At 45.1% G+C, this 22710-nt stretch overlaps 1 protein-coding gene across 3 annotated transcripts in view; it reads left to right on the top strand.

Annotated features, from left to right (window-relative positions):
- Positions 1–22710, top strand: part of CCDC169 (coiled-coil domain containing 169) — a 131494-nt gene that overhangs the window by 102485 nt on the left and 6299 nt on the right. For all 3 annotated transcript variants that reach the window (XM_073583226.1, XM_073583225.1, XM_073583227.1), the window contains exon 7: positions 19854–19930. In XM_073583226.1, the coding sequence (XP_073439327.1) occupies positions 19854–19930 (77 nt within the window). The remainder of the gene's footprint in view (positions 1–19853; positions 19931–22710) is intronic.

Raw genomic sequence — 22710 nt, 5'->3', positions numbered from 1 at the left:
CTGTAGTCTAACTTGTTTATTTGTGAAGAGTATAGAACATGCGCGGTAAAACTACAAGGAATACAAATAACATGCATAAGTATTGGGCAGATGATCACAGCTAACACAATCACAGAAGTGTACATTGAGATGCAAACATTACATAGGAATACATTAGTTTATGATTACATTTACTGGGAACTAAAGGGTTAATGACATCTCTTGGCTGCTAGACAGTAAATAACACCTCTCTGAATCGCTGCATTGCAAGAAAGACGTGGTGAGCGCCGCTGATCGCGGCCGGGTGTCAGCTGATAATCACAGCTGACACCCGGCACAATGTGTCAGGACGTTAACCCCTTGTACACCGCGATCAAACACGATCGCGGTGTACCGGGGTTAAAGGGAAGCATCGGCAGGGAGGGGGCTCGCTCCGTGCTTCCCTGAGTCCCCCACAGCAGCGCAATGTGCAGCGCTGCTGCGGGGGTCTCTTTCCCTACAGGCCCCCGGATCCAAGATGGCGACGGGGACCTTCGGGGGCCTGTAGGGAGCTGACTTCCTCACTGCCTGCAAAGCGCAGGCATGAGGAAGTCTGCGTCTCAGCGATCTGTCACAGGACAGTGATGTCCCACCTGGGACAATATAATAAAGTTTAAAAAAAAAAGTGTAAAAATAATTTTAAAAAAATCGCTAAATAAATTATTAAAAAAAAAAAAAAAATATTCCCCAATAAATTCATTTTTTGAAAATAAAAAAAAACAAACAATAAAAGTACACATATTTGGTATCGCCGCGTCCGTAACGACCCGCCCTATAAAACTGTCCCATTAGTTAACCCCTTTAATGAACTGCTTAAAAAATAAAAAGCGAAGCAGAAAATAATGATTTATTATCATACCGCCGAACAAAAAGTGCAATAACGCGCAATCAAAAAGACGCATATAAATATGCATGGTACCGCTGAAAACGTCAGCTTGTCTCGCAAAAAACGAGCCGCCATACAGCGATGCAAAAATAATTATTTTTTATATAAAATAGTTTTCATTGCATAAAACCGACAAAACATAAAAAAAGACCTAAATGAGGTATCGCTGTAACCGTACTGACCCGAAGAATAAAACTGCTTTATCAATTTTACCGCACGCGGAACGGTGTAAACGCACCCCCCAAAAGAAATTCATGAAGCTCTGGTTTTTGTTCATTCTGCGTCCCAAAAATCTGAATAAAAAGCGATCAAAAAATGTCACATGCCCAAAAATGGTACCAATAAAAACATCAACTCGTCCCGCAAAGAATAAGACCTCACATGACTCGGTGGGTCAAAATACGGAAAAATTATAGCTCTCAATATGTGGTGATGCAAAAACTATTTTTACGATAAAAAGCGTCTTTTAGCGTGTGACAGTTGCCAAACATAAAAACCGCCATAAATAGTAAATCAAACCCCCGTTATCACCCCCTTAGGGAAAAATAATAAAACTAAAAGAAAATGTATTTATTTCCATTTTCCCATTAGGGTTAGGGCTAGAGTTAGGGCTAGGGTTAGGGCTGAGATTAGGGTTAGGGGTGTGTTGGGGTTAGGGTTGGAGTTAGAATTGGGGGTTTCCACTGTTTGGGCACATCAGGTGCTCTCCAAATGCAACATGGCGTCTGATCTCAATTCCAGCCAATCCTGCGTTGAAAAAGTCAAATGGTGCTCCTTCCCTTCCAAGCTCTGCCATGCGCCCAAACAGTGTTTTACCCCCACATATAGGGTATCAGCCTACTCAGGACAAATTGCAAAACAACTTTTGGGGTCCAATTTCTCCTGTTACCCTTAGGAAAATAAAAAATTGGGGCAAAAATATCATTTTTGTGGAAAAAAAATGATTTTTTTATTTTCACGCCCAGCCGTTATAAACTTTTGTGAAGCACTTGGGGGTTCAAAGTGCTCACCACACATCTAGATAAGTTCCGTGGGGGGTCTGGTTTCCAAAATGGGGTCACTTGTGGGGAGTTTCAATAGTTTAGGTACATCAGGGGCTCTCCAAACGCACATGACACCCACAGACCATTCCATCAAAGTCTGCATTCCAAAACGTCACTACTTCCCTTCCGAGCCCCGACGTGTGCCCATACAGTAGTTTTCTCCCACATATGAGGTATCAGCATACTCAGGACAAATTGGACAACAACTTTTGGGGTCCAATTTCTCCTTGTACCCTTGGGAAAATAAAAAAATTGGTGACTAAAAGATCATGTTTGTGGAAAAAATACGATTTTTTTATTTTCACGCCCGGGCGTTATAAACTTCTGTGACGCACTGGGGGGTTCAAAGTGCTCACCACACATCTAGATAAGTTCCTTGGGGGGTCTAGTTTCCAAAATGGTGTCATTTGTGGGGGTTTACTGTTTTGGTACATCAGGGGATTTCAAACGCGACATGGTCTCAATTCCAGCCAAAAATGTCAAATGGCGCTGCTTCCCTTCCGAGCTCTGCCATGCACCCAAATAGTGGATTACCCCCACATATGGGGTATCAGCGCACTTAGGACAAATTTCACAATAACTTTTAGGGTCCTGTTACCCTTGGAAAAATAAGAATTGAGGGTGAAAAGATCATTTTTTTGGAAAAAATATGATTTTTGTACCGCTGTACGTTATAAACTTCTGTGAAACCCTTGGGGGTTCAAAGTTCCCACCACATATCTGGACAAGTTCCTTGGGGGTCTAGTTTCCAAAATGGGGTCACTTGTCGGGGGTTTCCACTGTTTAGGTACATCAGGGGCTGTCCAAACGCGACATGGCGTCCGATTAGAATTCCAGCCAATTTTGCATTGAAAAAGTCAAACGGCGCTCCTTCCCTTCTGAGGTCTGCCATGCGCGAAACAGTGGTTCCCCCCAACATATCAGGTATCAGCGTACTCAGGACAAATTGCACAATAACTTTTGCAGTCTAATTTCTCCTGTTACCCTTGGTAAAATAAAAAAAATTGAACCTGAAGTATTTTTTTTTTGTGAAAAAAAAGTTAAATGTTCATTTTTTTTTTAAAAATTCAAAAAATTCCTGTGACACACCTAAAGGGTTACTAAACTTCTTGAATGTGGTTTTGAACACCTTAAGGGGTGCAGTTTTTAGAATGGTGTCACTTTTGGGTATTTTCTATCATAGACCCCTCAAAGTGGCTTCAAATGTGATGTGGTCCGTAAAAATAAAATGGTGTTGCAAAAATGAGAAATCGCTGGTCAATTTTTAACCCTTATAACTTCCTAAGAAAAAAAAATGTGGGTTCCAAAATTGTGCTGATGTAAAGTAAACATGTGGGAAATGTTACCTATCAAGTTTTTTGTGTGCCGTATCTCTGTGATTTAAGGGCATAAAAATTCAAAGTTGGAAAATTGCGAAATTTTCAAAATTTTCGCCAAATTTCCGTTTTTTTCACAAACGCAAGTTATATGAATGAAATGTTACCACTAAAATGAAGGACAATATGTCACGAGAAAGCAATGTCAGAATCACCGGGATCCATGGAAGCGTTTCAGAGTTATTACCTCACAAAGGGACAGTGGTCAGAATTGTAAAAATTGGCCCGGTCATGAACGTGCAAACCACCCTTGGGGCTTAAGGGGTTAAAGTCACAGGCTTTATAATGCTATTGAAGACACTGCTATAAATTCAGCCACCACTAGATGGTGCTATAATTAACCCAGCAATAATAAAACATTCTTTGCCCTATTAAGAGGGCAGAACAAACATATTAGGCTGGTTTCACATTTGCGTTTTTTTTCGCGGTAATTTAGCGCTAAATAGCGCATGCGTTTTTTTTTCCTATACTTTGCATGGGATGCGCTTATGTGCGCATACACATGCGTTTGTACGCGTTTTACCGCGCATGCGTTTTTTTGCGGTATGCGCTCGGGGAAAACAAAATGCAACTTGTTGCATTTTTTGTGCGTCCGATTTGCCTCAAAAAAACGCATGCGCGCGCAATGCGTTTTTTTACAGCAAGACACCCAATATAAGTCTGTGGGTGCGCATATGTGCGCATTGGCATGCTTATGTATGCGTTTTTTTGCACATGCGTTTTTTTTGTTAACCATGGAATTTAGGGGTTTGGGTTAGAGTTAGGGTTAGTTAAGAGGGTTTAGGGTCAGGGTTAGGGTTAAGTATGGTTTGGTTAAGGGTTAGGGTCAGGGTTAGGGTTAAGTATGGTTTGGTTAAGGGTTAGGGTCAGGGTTAGGGTCAGGGTTAGGGTTAAGTATGGTTTGGTTAAGGGTTAGGGTCAGGGTTAGGGTTAAGTATGGTTTGGTTAAGGGTTAGGGTCAGGGTTAGGGTCAGGGTTAGGGTTAAGTATGGTTTGGTTAAGGGTTAGGGTCAGGGTTAGGGTTAAGTATGGTTTGGTTAAGGGTTAGGGTCAGGGTTAGGGTCAGGGTTAGGGTTAAGTATGGTTTGGTTAAGGGTTAGGGTCAGGGTTAGGGTTAGGGTCAGGGTTAGGGTTAAGTATGGTTTGGTTAAGGGTTAGGGTTAGGGTCAGGGTTAGGGTTAAGTATGGTTTGGTTAAGGGTTAGGGTCAGGGTTAGGGTTAAGGTTAGTTAGGGTTTGGGTTAGGGTTAAGTATGGTTTGGTTAAGGGTTAGGGTCAGGGTTAGGGTTAAGTATGGTTTGGTTAAGGGTTAGGGTTAGGGTTAGTAAAGTCATGGTTTGGGTTAGTGTGAGGGGCCAACTAATGTTGGAAAAAAACGCAAACGCGGTAAAAACGCACTAAAAACGCATAAAAACGCTGCGTTTTTTTCATGCATGCTCATAAAAATGCTTGAAAAAAACGCAGCAGTTGTATGCTTTTGTATGCGTTTTTCAATGCGTTTTTTTGCGGGAAAAACGCGCTGCAAAAAAAAGCAAGTGTGAAACAGGCCTTAATGAGATATACCGTCTACCAATTCCACTTTTTGATCCTTTTATATACACTGTACTCCTAACTGTCCTGGGAAATAAGACTAGGGAACACTTGCCTCTAGCAGACAAGTGTATTTATTGGATATATATCAATAAGGCTACATTACGGCACACAGCAGTCTTCAAGGGCTTAGAAGTTAATGCCGGCTGTCTTGTCAGTGATATACAGTATTATTGTAGGTAGATCCTGGTCGATGTTGCAAAGCTCAAAATGTCAGTGGTGACCTTCAACTGATCCCCATTCATGTTTTATAGTGAGTGATGGAAACAAAGAAAAAGTGAAAAAGTCCAGGATATAGGGTAACTGTAGTTCAGTTCCAGGAATAGTCGAAATTTGCGTCCACTGTGCAATACACAATATAATTTCAATGATATTTTCAATCACATGGTTTTTTTTTTAGCTACTTTACAGTCTTTAGATATTAAAAGTCCTGGTAGTCCTCACTTTGTTCTGCACTGACGTTCTAAAATGTCAATGCAAAGTAAGCAGCTTGCCGGAGATTGTGCAGCTGTCAGACACAGCCAGACTCCACATAGTGGAGACAGACATGATTTATTATCATGTTTGCTTTTGTTATTGCTGTATTCACAACCCCGAACAAGCGCTGTGTATACAGATTAGGAAGCACCTACAGTTCTTCCTTCTCCGTACCCAGTTATTATGTGATTGCTGGGTGCACGGAAGGGGCAGTAGTTGATGGGTCCTGGGAGACCAAGTCAGTTCTGCTATGCTTGCAGGAGGTTGAATTTCCCCTGTAACTTTGGCTAATATACTAGTCCCAGTTACAGGGAATGTCAGCAATAAAAAGAATGTATTGATATATTCAAATGCCCTGCAAAGATCTTTCAAGACCTTATGGGAGAACATTGTGTAAAATACCGTATTTTTCGGACTATAAGACGCACCGGACCATAAGATGCACCCCAATTTTCAGAAGGAAAATAGGGAAAAAAATAATAATGTGTCAAATAGGGGTCCGTCTTACAGTCCGAATTCAGCTTACCTGAGAAGGGTTCCGGCACAGGTTGAGGAGTAGTCACAGGGGTCATTCAGTGGTTCAGGCTCGTGCGGTGGCGGCGTTGTGCTGGGGCAGCTGCGCTGGGGCAGGTGGGCTGTGCTGGGGCAGCTGTGCTGGGACTGGGGCAGCTGTGCTAGGGCAGCTGTGCTGGGGGAGGTGGGCTCTGCGGGGTGAGGGTGGCGGCGGGCTGTGCTCCGGTGCAGGGGCGGCGGCTCCGCCGGCATTTCCTCGCAGCCCGGAGGCCCCCGCACATCCCTTGCTGGCCGCCGCCATGTTGCGGTGGCCTCCGGGAACATGGACGCAGGGAAGATGGCCGCCGGTCCGGGGATGGCGCATGCGCAGGTGATGTGGAAATTTTGGTTGGGTGACTTTACCCCTGTGCATACTGTGACCTGTCCTAATTAGACAGAGTCTTATTGAGCGCTCAAGGAAGGAAAGACGCCACACATTGTTAGCAGCAATACCTTCCAGCAGAACTCTGGAAACTTTATTCATATTCATGGTCTTTTATCAATTCGTTTAAAGGAGTGGTTACTCATTAACATAAAGGCTGAACTTCTTATCCAATTGGTCAGTTTAAATGCATGAACATATATGGGTGTCTGACCTGGGGTTATTTAGGCACCACGTGATTTACTGTCCGGAGTCTTGCACTTGTCAGCAAGTCTCCAATATCGGCCGGACCACCTGGCCTAAGTTCCTCATTCCCTATGTCTGCTAGACATTTCTCAAGTCACAAGACAATGAGATGACTGGGTAGCAGGTTATTTCCACCAACTAGTTATAAGGTTCAAACTGTAAATATGTATCTGTGCATATAAGAATATGAGTTCATAAGTATATAGCAGTATATGGAGTATATAGCCTGTAGCAGGCAAGTGAGATCTATATGAAATACATATACATTTCCATAACAATCCCCCCTTAGATATCACTTGCCCTAAAATCCTGCTCCTGGCCCAAAGCGCTGCAACTCTTTTGTGTTGCCAGTGGACTGACATATGCCTAGTGCATACATCCTCCTCTGTACAGACTTCGCAAATGGGCGGTCAGGAGATCTGTCCCTAAAGGGGGTGTGGTGCAATGTAATCAAAGTCTCTTAGTTAGCAGTCTATGCAGTCAGTGCATGTGTATTCTCTGTCTGGTAGGTAATTTATTCAGTCAGGGAGGTCATCCACAGCATCATTCCAGCTCATGTGTATCTTCTGGTATGAAGGCCTTTTCGTGCAATGCGATGCGTGGATCCAGGTGGGTGGCGTCAGCACTTGGAGAAGGGCCATCGGATCTGGGATTGAGTGCTTCTCTTTACGGACTTTTTCCACCAACACTCAGCAGTCTCCTGACTTAAGGGCGTACATATCAGGCACCGAATCTGGACCTGGCAATGAGGGAGAAAAAATTTGAGAATGGACATTAGCAAAATTCTTGATAAATTCAATTACACATGCAGACAAAGTATCATATTGCATAGTCAACTGCTAAGTAAAGAATACCCCTAACCTGGGTTTTTGACCCAAATAAAGTCTCACATTGGTGACAGCTTTTTTCTGAGCCTATGGGAGTGTCTAATGCCAGGGTTTGTCTGTCTCTTGGGCAAATTTTTTAGCATGCTGCTCTTAAGTGTCCCACCTAGTCTATGGTGTGGGATGGTGAGTAGTGTGTAGGCCTAAGTCTGACCCTACTGCTGATCAGGTCTCTTGTGTTAGGTTTGCTGTGTATGCGGGTCCCTGATCACTTGCTATTGCTTCTGGAAACCCCATATCTGCACACTATTTTTGAGAGTAGCTTCTTTGCAGTAGTCTTCGCCAACTGGTTCCTTACTGGGAAGTATTCAGGCCAGATGATGTGGGGGAACTTTTCCCGCTTGTCCGATGTTAAATTTGTCGGTGGCCGAACAGCTGCTGGGAATCTTCGCTGTTAAGGTGTGAGTTGAGTCCAATCAGGTCATTCATCGGTGTCTTCAATTCTGTGTGGGGCCCATGTGCCCATTGAACCACCGTAGGGTACACACTTTGAGATAGACTGGGTCTGTCTTAAGGTAGACGTTTTGAGGTAGACGGTTTCTTGGAGCCCAGTGCTTTTGGCCTTCAGTATCCAGCTTTCCTTCTCCTTCCGAGTCTGATCCTGTTACTTCTTGTACAGGTTTCAGGAAGTCATTTTGTCAGGTTTAGTGACTAGGTTGTGGTAATTGACATTCTCTGAGCTGATTGTGGGATTTTAGCTGAGGTTTCGTCTATGTCCGCGCCTCCCTCTGTATGAAGACTCGGGTTAGACTGTGTCAGAGGAGGACTTGGGACTCTTTGCATTGGTACAGATCCAGCCGGTATTCGGGGATGAGGGGGAAAGTCAAACTGTTGTAGCCTTGGGATGCCTTCGTACTCATGCAGCTCGTCTCGGGGAGTGTTGCCGTGGACTGCCAATCGTAGGACTGTGCTGGAGAAGAAGCTTCCCCACGAGAGGGTGGTGGAGGACAATCTTCTGGAATGTTCTCCATCAAATACATCCTTTCTGGTAAAGGTGGGCACCATTCTTCTGTCTCAGAATTTATATCCACGTCAGAGTCTTCATCCTGGAAGTGATTCAGCTTGTTGGCTGTTGGAGGAGGAGACAGCACTTCTGTCCAATTCAGAGATGGCATCATCAACGGTTTTCCCATTGACTTCTGTTTGCCAGGTTTTCTCGCCTTCAGTCGTCATGTAGTAGCCGTCCGGCTCTACGACCTCTCCCATTTTCCATACTGTCTTCCTCTGGCTGCTTCTTTGGCTGCCATGTCTGCTGTTGATGCCCCGTGTCTCTACTGTGTTCAGTTTTCTGTGTGCCTTGACCTTCAGCACTGCCACCACTTTTAGTAGTTGAAGGGCATCCAGCAGGTCTCTGAAGGCTCCATGGTGCTTCACGGTCGATCCGCTTGCTGTGATGAAGTTTCTTGCAGCCCAGATGGGTCCGAAGTCGGGTGCCATGTAATGCGAGTACCTGGAAGTTTTTGTTCTTCGCAATCTGGCAGGTCTTTCGTCAGCTCTATCAGCTCCGCTTTTTGGGCTGACAACCTACTGGACTATAGAATGTCTTGATTGCTGGTCGCTGCACATCCCGTGTGGAACCTTCCTTCCTCATCTGCAAAACTGGAGCCATCTACGGTATCTTGCAGACTTTTCATCTGAGTGTCCGTAGCCGCATCCCCCCTTGGGAGTGGGAGTAGAGACAGGTAACGGCTGAGAGCACTGAAGAGTGGTGCAGAGCAGCCTTGTCAGGAGGGCGTGTGCTGCGGGTATTGTGTTCATGCAGGAGGGCCCCCCCCCCTTGCAACTGGATCCAGGCCGGCTGAGAGGTAGTCTAGAGGCCTCTGGTTTTCCTCCGTGGGTCTGTTTTAAACCTGGCCAGTAGCATGACCTTCTCCATCTTGGTCCTTCTTTTTCCATTTGGTCAGGACGGGATGGCTTCTCGTACTCAGTGAGGCCTAGAGTTGGCGCAAAGACTATGAAGTCTTTCAGTTTCCTGTACGAGATGACGGTTGCAATGCGTTGATGCAATTGTACAGAGGCTGCATTAAGTCTGGAGCACCAGGGATCCAAGTTCTGCAGTATGAGACTAGACCAAGGAAGGCCTGCATCTTTGGAGTTGTTGAGGGAGCCACCTTCTCCTCCGCGGTCCTCCGGTCATCTGTCAAGTGTTTCGTCCAGTGGGCGATACGGTGTCTTCAGGAACTTTCTTTTGACACCACTGGACTCTGTTTTGCAGAACTTACATTGCTGCTCCGTCAGGCAAAGTAGAGGAGACATGGAAAGGGCTGTGCAGGTAGCGATGTTGATGACTTCTGCAAGCTCCGCAATCCAGTTGACAGGGATGGAGGACAATGCTCTGGCGAGCAGTGAAAGGCTGTTCCGGGCCCTCTTGGGCCTCACTGTCCATTTGTTCCGCACCCCCCTTGTGCGTTTTCAGGAACTGGTCGTCCAGGTGAGGAGGAACATTGAGGGAAGCTTCGGGCAGATCCATCACCGTGAGCACCGTTGCTGTGGCTGGCACGTTTGTCAGCAGAGTGTGCAGATCTGGCACAACTGGGGTTTCAAACACGGTTGCTTTGCTCACAGCCCTCAGGTTGTGCACCATTCAATCTGGTCTGGTTCTCCTTTCACAGTCTTCCTCTTGATCGAGAGAAGCTGGGACCGCATGATGATTCCCGTGGGTGAGGCGGCTCAATCTGGCCTTGCTCTTCACAGTGCCGTGAGTGACTCCCATCTTCTGGCACAGGGCTTGCAGGAAACCAAACCGTTTGCTGGGGTCCTTTTTTTTTCGTCAGTGGTGACGTTCAGCTGAGCTTTCTTGCTCTCACAGGGGGTCTTCTTGCTGGGGCGTCTCCTCTACCAGCCAGCAGCAGTTCCTTTCACCCAGCTTGATTTCAGGTCAGCATCTTGTTAACCAATTTGAGGAGCTGAGTGGCTGCCTTCTGGTCCAGGGCCTGGATTAACTTCAGGGAGCACCTTCAGAATCTTGTCCAAAATGATCCTCTGGAGCCGGAAGCAGTGCAGCCATTTCACGAAGCGGGTGTGGTCCCTCTGGGTTGAGAGTTTTCCTGGCCCATGCCAAAGTTCTTAGGCCGTTTCTTAAACAGCAGTTCCACTTAGACCTCCAGTTGGTCAAAGGCAGTTTAGCTCTGGGTGATGAGCTGCGGATGCTGGGCCTTCGGAGCGTCCGGGGTTGCAGACTTGAGTAACACCCACACTGGCGCAACTTGAAGTCTCCCTTGGGCCATAGGCTTCCGGGTGCTATGTCCAGCACCTCCTTGGGTAGGCTTGCACCGGTTATTCGAGCGAGGCTCTTGTAGGGCTACCAGCATGATTGATTCTTCCTGGGCCTGGGGTGGAGAGGAGGTCAAGGTCACATCTTCATGGGAAACTTTAGTCACCTTCAGTTCCTGCAGTAGGTCTGCGTTCATCAGGTGGGGTGGGCAGGTCTCCACCGTAAACTGAAACAGCATAGAGTATCCTGGCTGTGTCCACATGCTCAGGGGCTTGCGAGCTGGGGAACGTCTGTCTTGACCTGCAGTCCCCATATAAGACACACAGTGCTCTGACTGGTGGGGTTGAGGATTTTCACTTCTGACTGCACCAGTGTCCACAAGGAAAGATATGACAGCCCCCAGTGATTTGAGGTATTGGGTCCGCTGACAGGGTTTCACATGTCAGGGGCGTGACGTCTGGCGGACCTGGTTTGCCTCTGTCCTATGGACAGGGTTCTTCATTGTCTTCTGTGTTTCTTTCTTGGCCTATTCCTCTGCGGGATGACCTGGGTTGCTGGGGTGCTGTGCACTGGTTCCGGAAATGGCCAAAGTTGCCACAGTTGAAACACTTGCCAGGTCTTCTGTCTCTGCAGGGTGGTTGCTCCTCCACGTCAGTGGCCATCACGGGAGGGCCTGTCCTCCGTACTCCTGGGAGGGACTCAATTCTTCTGGCTACTGTAAGCAGGAAATCTACTGCTATTGTCCTGTACTCAGGCCTGGCCACTATCAGTAGTCTCTTGATTGGTTCTCTTAGTCCATGCACAAAGGCCTGTGCTAACATTTGTCCGTGTATCTGATCATGAATAGTGAAGCCTAAAACTTGGAATGCTTGCCTCACTCTGCCATGAAACTCGTCTACAGACTCTATCTCGGCTTGGCTCATGTTATGCAGGCTGAGTGCTTGTCTGGCGTTGGCCCACTCTCTAAGCTGTTCAATTAGCTTTGATCCTGATTCCCAGGAATGCACATCTAATTCTGATGGAAGCTTGAAATGTTCCTTCATGATTGGCCAGAGTGTTTCACCTGCTTTAATCTCCATTATGGACCAGAGATCACTCCAGGTTGCAGCATATGTCTGCTGGCTCTGCTGCATTCTTTGGTAAAATAGCATGGGGTCCATATCTGGGCCTGGCAGATTTCTTAGAATACTGAACACCTGACTTGGGGTGAAAGGCACATAGTGTAAGAGTTCTGGCTCTATCTGCCCCTAGTACTATGCAGCATAATCTCCTCTTCATGTTCATCATAGGAGGAACCGTGCCACTGTGTGATTGTCTTTCTGTGTGTGTATACTCCCCCCCCCCCCCCCCCCCCCGCGACTGGAGCTCCATGTGGCACATAGGATCTTCAGTCTCAGCAAGTGCAGTGTCTGATGGCCCACACCTCCCTTCTGCTATCTGTTGTATCGGGAGGGCACCTGTGTTGTCATGTGTGGGGGGGAGGGGTGATTCACTTTCTTCTCCCAGTGTCATAACTGTCTCTTTAGAGAGAGTGCCCTGTGGAACTAGGGACACTTCATTGTCTGGATATGGCACTAGGCCAGCGGGTGATGATGAACTGAGAGGTAGGTGAGAAAAAGAAAGAGAGGGAAGTGTGGAGGAGAGATTTGGAATAGGAGGAGAACGAGATCTCGTCCCCCGAGATCTCGGGACGAGATCTGAACCTGCGCATGCGCCGTCCCCGGACTGGCGGCCATCTTCCCGGCGTCCATGTTCCCGGAGGCCACCGCAACATGGCGGCGGCCAGCAAAGGATGTGCGAGGAAATGCCGGTGGAGCCGCCGCCCCTGCACCGGAGCACAGCCCGCCGCCACCACCGCACCGCAGAGCTCCGCCCGCTGCCACCACCACACCGCAGAGCCCCGGAGGTTAGTATATTGCGACCATAAGACGCACCCCCCACTTTCCCAAAAAATTTTTGGGGAAAAAAGTGCGTTTTATGGTCGGAAAAAGTGAAAGTGAAAATATAAAACCAAAAAGTAAAAAAAACACCGCTAGTCCAGATGGCTGTTTCTATACCTGCCCCCATAAAAAAATATGTCCAATATATGAAAGTAATTTCTACAGAAAATTAAACGCAATTTAATTCCTTTTAGGCCTCTTTCACACATCAGTGTCTCCGGTACTTGTAGTGACAGTTTTCTCACGTACCAGAGACACTGACATACGTAGACCCATTCAAATGAATGGGTCTATGCACATGTCAGCGTGTTTTCACGGACCGTGTGTCCGTGTGCAAAACACGGAGACATGTCCGTTTTAACACGGCCCGCAACATGTGCTGCACACGTGCACACGGAGAACAGTTCACACTGTCCTCCGTGCTCACGGACGGCCGCCGGGAAGAAGCGCTACTGTAAGCGCTGTTCCCGGTGGCTGGTGCTGACCGCGGCTGGCATTCTTCTCTCCTGCTCTGAAGGCAACAGCGAGCAGGAGAGAATGAATGAAAACCCAATGTGGGGTCCCCCTCAGTTTGTGAACCAACCAGACGAAACTTACAGCTGGGGGCTGCAGCCCTCAGCTGTCAGCTTCATCAAGGTTGGTTCTCAAGAATAGAGGGGTCCCCATGTTGTTTTTTTAATTATTTAAATAAAAAACTAAAAAAAAAAATGGCGTAGGGTCCCCCCTATTTTTGACAACCAACCTGACTAAAGCTGACATCTGGGGGCTTGATATTCTCAGGCTGGTAAGGGGCCATTGATCTTTGCCCCCCACAGCCTAAAAACAGCAGCCCAGAAAAGGTGCATCCATTAGATGCGCCTATTCTGGAGCTTTACACGTTTCTTCACACTTGCCCTGTAGCGGTGGCAAGTGGGGTAATAAGGGGTTAATGCCACCTTTCTATTGTAAGATGACATTAAGCCTGGATTAGTAATGGAGAGGTGTCAATAAGACACCTATCCATTACTAATCCTATAGTAAATAAAGGGATAATTAAACAGACACACACACACAATAAGAATAAAGTATTTTAATGAAAGAAGACAACACACACATTTTTTAAATCTTTATTACAATGGTAATTGCTTTGCCACTCCCTCCATCTCCTGTAAAAAAGGTGAAAACAGTAAAGCAACAATATGCATTACCTGTCCGGCGCTCAGTCATGTCCCACCGCGTAAATCCATCTCGGGGGGTTAATAAGTTTACAGGCGGAGCGCTACTAACACAGCCGCTCCGACTGTAAACTACTGGGGAATGAATGGAAGCAGCCGACGCATGCTCAGTAACTAGCGTTGACTTCACCGCTCATCACTGAGTCTGCGCTCTGCTTCCATTCATTCTACAGTAGCTTACAGTCGGGAGCAGCTGTATAAGCAGAGCTCCACCAGTAACCTGATTAACCACCGAGAAGGATTACGATGTGGGACGTGACTGAGCGCCGGACAGGTAATGTATATTGTTGCTTTATTGTTTTTACCTTTTTTTACAGTATATCGAGGGAGTCGCAAAGCAATTACCAGTGTAATAAAGATTTAAAAAATGTGTGTGTTGTCTTCTTTCATTAAAATGCTTTATTCTTATTGTGTGTGTGTTTATCCCTTTATTTACTATAGGATTAGTAATAAACATGTGTCTTATACACCTCTCCATTACTAATCCGGGCTTAATATCACCTTATAATAGAAAGGTGGCATTAACCCCTTATTACCCCACTTGCCACAGCTACAGGGTAAGTGGGAAGAACCGTGCAAAGCTCCAGAATAGGCGCATCTAATAGATACGCCTTTTCTGGGCAGCTGGGGGCTGCTGTTTTTAGGATGTCGGGGGCCAAGATCAATGGCCCCTTACCAGCCTGAGAATATCAGCCCTCAGCTGTCAGCTTTAGTCAGGTTGGTTGTCAAAAATAGGGGGGACCCCACGCCGTTTTTTTAAAATTATTTATTTAAATAATAAAAACAGCGTGGGGGCCCCTCTATTCTTGAGAACCAACCTTGATGAAGCTGACAGCTGAGGGCTGCAGCCCCCAGCTGTAAGTTTCGTCTGGTTGGTTCATAAACTGAGGGGGACCCCACATTGGGTATTCATTCATTCTGCTCTCCTGCTTGCTGTTGCCGGCAGAGCAGGAGAGCAGAATGACAGCCGCGTTCAGCACCAGCCGCAGGGAACAGCGCTTACAGTAGCGCTACTTCCCGGCAGCCATCCGTGTGGTCCTGATGCAGCTCACGTGCGGCACACTGTTGCCACACGGAGGTACCATGTGTTTACCGGTACCGGAATTATCTGGACGTGCGAAACTGGCCTTATTGGTTCTTTTGTGGTTGTAAAGGAAAAAGTAAAGATATGTGAAATGTGCCCGGTCAGGAAGGAGGGAGGGGGAAGGGATAATGGTCCTGATCTGGTTTATGTCTGTTTTGACTCTTATAGGTAAGTATACCTCTCACTAACAAATATCAGATTTGACAGCTATTCTAAGAGCATCAATTTTTTTGCCTAGAGTTGTCGAGGATGTGAAAAACATTGCTTCCTTCTTCCAACAGCTCCGTTTTCTGCAGCTTTTGTCTGGTATGGCAGCTGTGCACCATTTAGTTAAATAAAGCTGACGTGTAATGCCAGCTATAACCTGTAGACAGGGGTGGGGCTGTTCTTTATAGTAGGAAGTCCTCTTTTTCTAGTCCTGGACAAGCCCTTTAGATATACCTAGATAGAGGTCGTGCTAATTGCATGACTAAGAAAAAGAAGTTCTAATCGGCGACTGTCCCTTACTGTGAAGTTTCTTGTGCTCTCTGCACTGAAAGTTCCAGTGATTCTTAGTCCTTTTTTTGTAGATTTGTAGAATAGTGTTGGTGTTATGAAAGTGAACATGAGCAGAATACAGGGGGCGCTCTATATTCCTAGATGACGCTGTTATCAGAGCTGATGCACTCGGCAGCTTCATTACGCTCTGGTGATTAAAGACGCAAATCAAAAGCACTGACCGCATCATATGCCATTCTCCCGGGTATAATGCTGTGCTTCTTCTCTATCCCGACTCCTTCATCTTCATAAAACAGGTCCCTGGTGAAGATGGAGGCAGAGAGATGCAGTATTTTCTCCAAATCACTGGCTTCCTGCTGATGTTAATTGCCTATCACTATGTTGGAGGCGAATTATACTGTTGGCTACGGCCTCGGAAGAGTTATTATTGTTTAGCAGCTAAACTGCTCGAGGTACAAGCCTGAAATAAACCCTAAACGCTTGAAAGAACGAGCAGCTAAAAAATCCTAAACCAAAAGTACAAACCTTCAGACACTATTAGAATTTGTATTCACTTTTAGACCCTGTATAACAAGTCATGGCCGAAAGTGTTGGCACCCTTGAAGTTGTTCCAGAAAGTGAAGTATTTCTCCCAGAAACGTATTGCAATTACACATGTTGTTATACACATTTATTTCCTTTTTTTCTTTATTGGAAGAACACAAAAAAAACAGGAAAAAAAGGCAAATTGAACATAATTTCAAACAAAACCTGAAAAATGGGCAGGACAATTTTTAGCATCTTTCCAAAATTTTGTGCCACACTAAGCATGGAGAACAGAAAAAGGAGAAGAGAACTGTCTGAGGATTTGAGAACCAAAATTGGTGAAAAACATCAAAAATCTGTACTGCAAAGGTGAGGTTGTGGAATATATGTTTCAAGTCACAGGTCCTAAATTATTGCAAGACTGAGCACAGCAACAAAACACAAGGTTGTTCTACTGCATTATCCAGGTTTGCAGTCAGCAAATGAAACCCTGATTCTTATACTGTATTTATGTACTGAACTTGGTTCTTGCGCCATATTTAAGTGCTGAACTGATTTTTTTCACCATATTTATATACTGAACTTGGTTCTGATACCTTTTTATGTAGCAACCTTGCTTTTTACACAAATTTTATGTTCTGAGCTTGGTACTGATACATTATTTATATGCTGAACTTATGTCTTACACCTTATTTATGTACTGAGCTTGGTTCTGATACTATATGTGTGGAGCTTGATACCATAAGAACCTTCAGGATTACAAAGTATTATGGTTTTGTGAATGGTCAATGGACCAGATCCTCTATACGCTAGTCGACCGGCAATGCCACCAGTGCCACCATAAGGCTCAGAGGTACTAGTGGATGCTTTAAAAACTAGTATATTGCAGAGTGTCACTTATATTGTTCTGAATTTACAGCAATGACCACATAAGTGTCATTTATGTACCTAATAAATAGTTACTGTCTTAATAGGAAAGCATGAGCACAGCACTTGGGAACATATATATTCTGAGCAAAAGTATCTCATTAACATGTGGGTATCAGCCTCATTGCTTGCTTAGCCTAGCATAAAGCAGTTTAGCTCACAGGCCTCTATAAAAAATGCAATCTACCCCTATTTATATCAACAACATCACATTTAATAACTTCCTCCATTACTACTTAACATTTATTGGCTTTGGTTGTGACTTGGTTCTTACACACGTGGTCAAAATTGTTGGTACCCCTCGTTTAATGACAGAAAAGCCCACAATGGTGACAAAAATAACTTAAAACTGACAAAAGTAATAATAAATAAAAAAAATCTATGAAAATGAGCAAATAAAAGTCAGACATTGCTTTTCAACCATGCTTCCACAGAATGTTTAGAAAAATAAAACAAATGAATAGGCCTGGACAGAAATGATGGTACCCTTAACTTAATAATTTGTTGCACAACCTTTTGAGGCAATCACTGCAATCAAACGATTCCTGTAACTGTCAATGAGACTTCTGCACCTCTCGACAGATACCGTATTTTTCGGACTGTAAGACTCACCGGACAATAAGACGCACCCCAATTTTCAGAAGGAAAATAGGGAAAAAAATAATAATGTGTCAAATGGGGGTCCGTCTTACAGTCCGAATTCAGCTTACCTGGGAAGGGATCCGGCACAGGTGGAGGAGTAGTCACAGGGGTCATTCAGTGGTCCAGGCTCGTGCGGTGGCGGCTCTGTGCTGGGGCAGCTGTGCTGGGGCAGGGGCAGCTGTGCTGGGGCAGGGGCAGCTTTGCTTGGGCAGGTGACCTGTGCTGAGCTGGGACAGGTGGGCTCTGCAGGGTGAGGGTGGCGGCGGGCTGTGCTCCGGCTCCGCCGGCATTTTCTCGCAGCCCAGGGGCCCCCGCACATCCGCACATCCTCAGGGGACGAGATCTTGTTGCCAAGATTTGAATCTCGACCCCGAGATCTCGGGACGAGATCTGAACCCGCGCATGCGCCGTCCCCGGACCGGCGGCCATCTTTCCGACGTCCATGTTCCCGGAGGCCACCGCAACATGGCGGCGGCCAGCAAGGGATGTGCGGGGGCCTCCGGGTTGCGAGGAAATGCCGGTGGAGCCGCCGCCCCTGCACCGGAGCACAACCTGCCGCCACCACCGCACCGCAGAGCCCCGCCCGCTGCCACCACCGCACCGCAGAGCCCCGCCCACTGCCACCACCGCACCGCAGAGCCCCGGAGGTGAGTATATTACGACCATAAGATGCACCCCCCACTTTCCCCAAAAATTTTTGGGGAAAAAGTGCGTCTTTATGGTCAGAAAAATACGGTATTTTGGCCCACTCCTCAAGAGCAAACTGCTCCAGTTGTCTCGTGTTTGAAGGTTGTCTTTTCCAGACGGCATGTTTCAGCTCTTTCCAAAGCTGCTCAATAGGATTTAAGTCAGGGCTCATAGAAGGCCACTTCAGAATAGTCCAGTATTTTCCTCTTAGCCATTCTTGGGTGTTTTAACTGTGTGTTTTGGGTCATTATCCTGTTGCAAAACCCATGACCTGTGACTGAGACCAAGCTTTCTGACACTGGGCAGCATATTTCTCTCTAGAATCCCTTGATAGTCTTGAGATTTCATTGTACCCTGCACAGATTCTAGACACCCTGTGCCAGATGCAGCAAAGCAGCCCCAGGACATAACAGAGCCTCCTCCATGTTTCACAGTAGGGACAGTGTTCTTTTCTTGATATAATTCATTTGTCCGTCTGTGAACATAGAGCTGATGTGCCTTGTCAAAAAGTTCCATTTTGTCTCATCTGTCCATAGGACATTCTCTCACATCTTTGTGGCTTGTCAACATGTAGTTTGACAAATTCAGTCTGGCTTTTTTATGATTTTTTTCAACAATGGTGCCCTCCTTGGTCGTCTCCCATGAAGTCCACTTTGGCTCATACAACGACGTATGGTGTGATCTGACACTGATGTTCCTTGATCTTGAAGTTCACCTTTAATCTGTTTAGAAGTTTTTCTGGACTCTTTTGTTACCATTCGTATTATCCGTCTCTTTGATTTGTCATCAATTTTCCTCCTGTGGCCAGGTCCAGGGAGGTTGGCTACAGTCCCATGGAGCTTAAATTTCTGAATAATATGTGCAACTGTAGTCACAGGAACATCAAGCTGCTTGGAGATGGTGTTATAGCTTTTCCCTTTAGCATGATTGTCTATAATTTTCTTTCTAATCATCTGAGACAACTCTTTCCTTTGCTTCCTCTGGTTCATGTTGAGTGTGATACTCACCATGTCACCAAACAGCACAGTGAGTATCTGTAGCCCTCTATACAGGCCACTCACTGATTCCAAGGTTGTAGACACCTGTGATGCTAATTAGTTGACACGCCGTGATTCAACATGTCATTTTTGTCACATTATATTCAGGGGTCCCATCATTTCTGTCCAGGCCTATTTCATGAGTTTTATTTTTTTTTAAATTCTATTCAACCATGCTTCCACAGAAATGTCTGATTTTCATTTGTTCATTTTCATAGATTTTTGATTTATTATTACTTTTGTCAGATTCAAGTTATTTCAGTGACCATTGTGGGTTTTTCTTTCATTAAGCGAGGGGTACCAACAATTTTGACTGCGTGTGTATATATTTTTGGCTACTTATCATTTATTTATTTCCTATATTACCCTTCATTAATACGTGATTGCGCTAGCATAAGGCTGGGACTCTGTTCATTCCGATCCTGCATGATTGGAGGCTTAACTCCCCAACAGGCTAAAATAAGGAATAGGAATCGGAGCTGTCATTCTTGTATCGGAGTCTTTGCAGAAAGTTGGCTGTGAATCAGTGCAGCGTTATTTCTGGAAATATAGTGCCACTGAAGGATCTGAGCTTTGTGACTCAGGCCTCACTGGAGCTCACAGTAATCGCGTCTGTTCTATTCTAATTACAGACTTCTGCCGCACAAGAAGCCGCCAGGAAACAGCCAAGTGATCCAGCACACGTCACAAGGGAAAAGCAAGCACATAAGTAAAGATAGTTCTATCATCCTTGGGTTTTTTTTATGCCAGGTCCTATGACAATATATCAATAAAAAATAACAACATCCCATTAGATATCTTTTGCCCCCAGACATGCTGTGCCGTATATACATTACAGCTCTCCTATCAGGAGGGCTTTCATCATAAATAAAAAGTAGACACATTCTTAGAGTAGTGTTATGAGGTCAACATGTTGCAGATTTCAGCTTTCAGCAAAATCTTCAGCACTCAGACATTGCGTGAGAATTAACATACCGCAACGGTTATCAGCATCATCAAAAACATTGAAAATCCAGAAAACAACTGGCTCTATGACGGGGTTTTTTTCATAACAAACGGTGTACCGTTTGTTATGGAAAAAAACAAAAAACCTTTTCTTACCATCCCCGGGTCCTACCAGTGACCCTCCACCTCTGTTTCTGGAGTCTGATTTTGACTGCAGGCCTGACATTACGTCGATAGCCAATCATTGAGCTCTGCGGCTCTGGGCAGGGTGTTCCATCCACAGCGGTGGATCCGCTGATCTTGGTGATTGGCTGTCAACGTGATATCAGTGCTGCAGCCAATATCAGACACGGGGAGTTGCGGTGGGGACTGACCACTGGACATAGGGACAGTAAGTAAAGCAAATTTGTTTGTTTTTGTAACAAATTCTAACCGGGGACTGGGATTTTTTTGAAAGGTGACATCTGCTCAACATTCTTACAGCATAAGCCTGCACCTTTTGCTGTTACTCTAACACAGCACAGTGCATTGTATTTAATTTCTTTCATCAATACGAGTATGGTTATTCACCTTGTTGACCGCACACTAATTGGCATAGAAAAAAAACGTTTTCTGACTACAACCACAAATTTGTTTTCACTGATGCCTATATATTGATTTGTTTTACTGATATAGCATCATCATATCCCACGCGCTTTACAGATATTGTGCCCACAATATAAATTCCCTATCAGTATGCTTTTGGAAAGTGGGAGGAAACCCCCTCAAACATGGGGAGAACATACAAACTCCTTGCAGATGTTGTCCTTGGTGGGATTTGAACCCAGGACCACAGCGTTGCAATGCTAACCACTGAGCCACCGTGATGCCCATTGTCCTAACCCAGGTGCTGACCATAGTCTTAACCCTAAGATTAGGCCCATCGTCATCATTCCTCCCATCACCCACTAGATTTAGATTACTAAAGCGGAAGGGTCATTTTTAATCATGTAAATACTTGTATTCTTTATGACATACCAATTCTGGATCTACTCATTGCTGTGCTGTTATTCCCTTTAGAAGTGTATTACATTATGAGTAAATTGACAGCTGAGTGTTACCAGTTGATGATCTCCTCCTACACTCGGACATTGTCCAGTGAGAGCTGACAGTAGAAGACTGTGCAGGGATATGTCCCTCTGAAAAGGGGGGGATGAAAACACTCAGTTGTCATTTTTCTTCCCATGAATATCCAGGATGTATAGTGGCACAATGCAGAATTATCAAAAAAAAGATGCTTCAAAATTCTTTACCCATAGTGAATACAAGTGTTTATGGAACAAACATCACTAGTGGAAAAAGATCCAAGAATAAAAAAATAATAAAGAAAGAAAATGTCATGAATAATTTACTAGATACGTTTAATTAACAGAAACCTGTCCAGGAATGTTACTAGAAAGGTGTCTGCGAGCATGTGCAGAAGAGCCTGCGAGCATGTGCAGAAGAGCCTGAGAGCATGTGCGAAGAGCCTGCGAGCATGCGCAAATGCTGACAGCGGCATTTAACATGCACTTCCAGCAATAGCGACGGAAATCCGCCCACCGTTGACCACCGTCATGTAATGATTGATGGTTTGGCATGACAACCAGAGGTCTCCTGGAGACCTCTATGTTTGTTACTGCCAGCTTGCTGTGAGCGCCGCCCAGTGGTCGGCGCTCATAGCAACTGAGTCTGCTACATACAGGTGATCTGATCATCATCTCTATGTAGCAGAGCCGATCGGGTTATGGCAGCTTCTAGTCTCCCATGGAGGAGACTATTGAAGCATGCCAAAAGTAAAAAAGAAAAAAAAATTGTTTTTTAAAATATAAAAGTTCAAATCACCCCCCTTCCGCCCCATTCAAAATAAAACAATTAAAAAAAATCAAATATACACATATTTGGTATCGCCGCGTTCAGAATCGCCCGATCTATCAATACAAAAAAAAAAGGATTAACCTGAGAAAAAAGTAAAAATGACAGAAATATGTTTTTTTGGTCGCCACGACATTGCATTAAAATGCAATAACTGGCGATCAGAAGATCGTATTTGCACCAAAGTGCTGTCATTAAAAACGTCAGCTCGGTGACCAAAAAAAAAATAAACCCTCACCCAACCTGAGATCACGAAAAATGTAGACGCTATGGGTATCAGAAATTTTATTATTTTTTTTTAAACAAAGTTTGGAATTTTTTTTCACCACTTTGATAAAAAAGAACCTAGACATGTTTGGTGTCTATGAACTCGTAAAGACCCGGAGAATCATAATGGCAGGTCAGTTTTAGCATTTAGCAACATAGTAAAAAAGCAAAACAAAAAAACAATTATGGAATTGCACTTTTTTTGCAATTTCACTGCACTTGGAATTTGTTTTCCTGTTTTCCAGTACACAATATGTTAAAACCAATGGTGTTGTTCAAAAGTACAACTCGTCCCCCCAAAAAAGAAGCCGTCACATGGCCATTTTGACCAAAAAATAAAAAATGAATATGCAAAACCAAAAATACCTCTGGTCGTTAATGGGT

The sequence above is a fragment of the Dendrobates tinctorius genome, unplaced genomic scaffold (assembly GCF_039654945.1).
Source record: "Dendrobates tinctorius isolate UK_male_01 unplaced genomic scaffold, ASM3965494v1 ptg000075l, whole genome shotgun sequence".
In the NCBI taxonomy this organism is placed as follows: domain Eukaryota; kingdom Metazoa; phylum Chordata; class Amphibia; order Anura; family Dendrobatidae; genus Dendrobates; species Dendrobates tinctorius.
The sequence above is the reverse complement of the archived record's forward strand: the minus strand, read 5'-3'. Positions and strand labels throughout refer to the sequence as shown.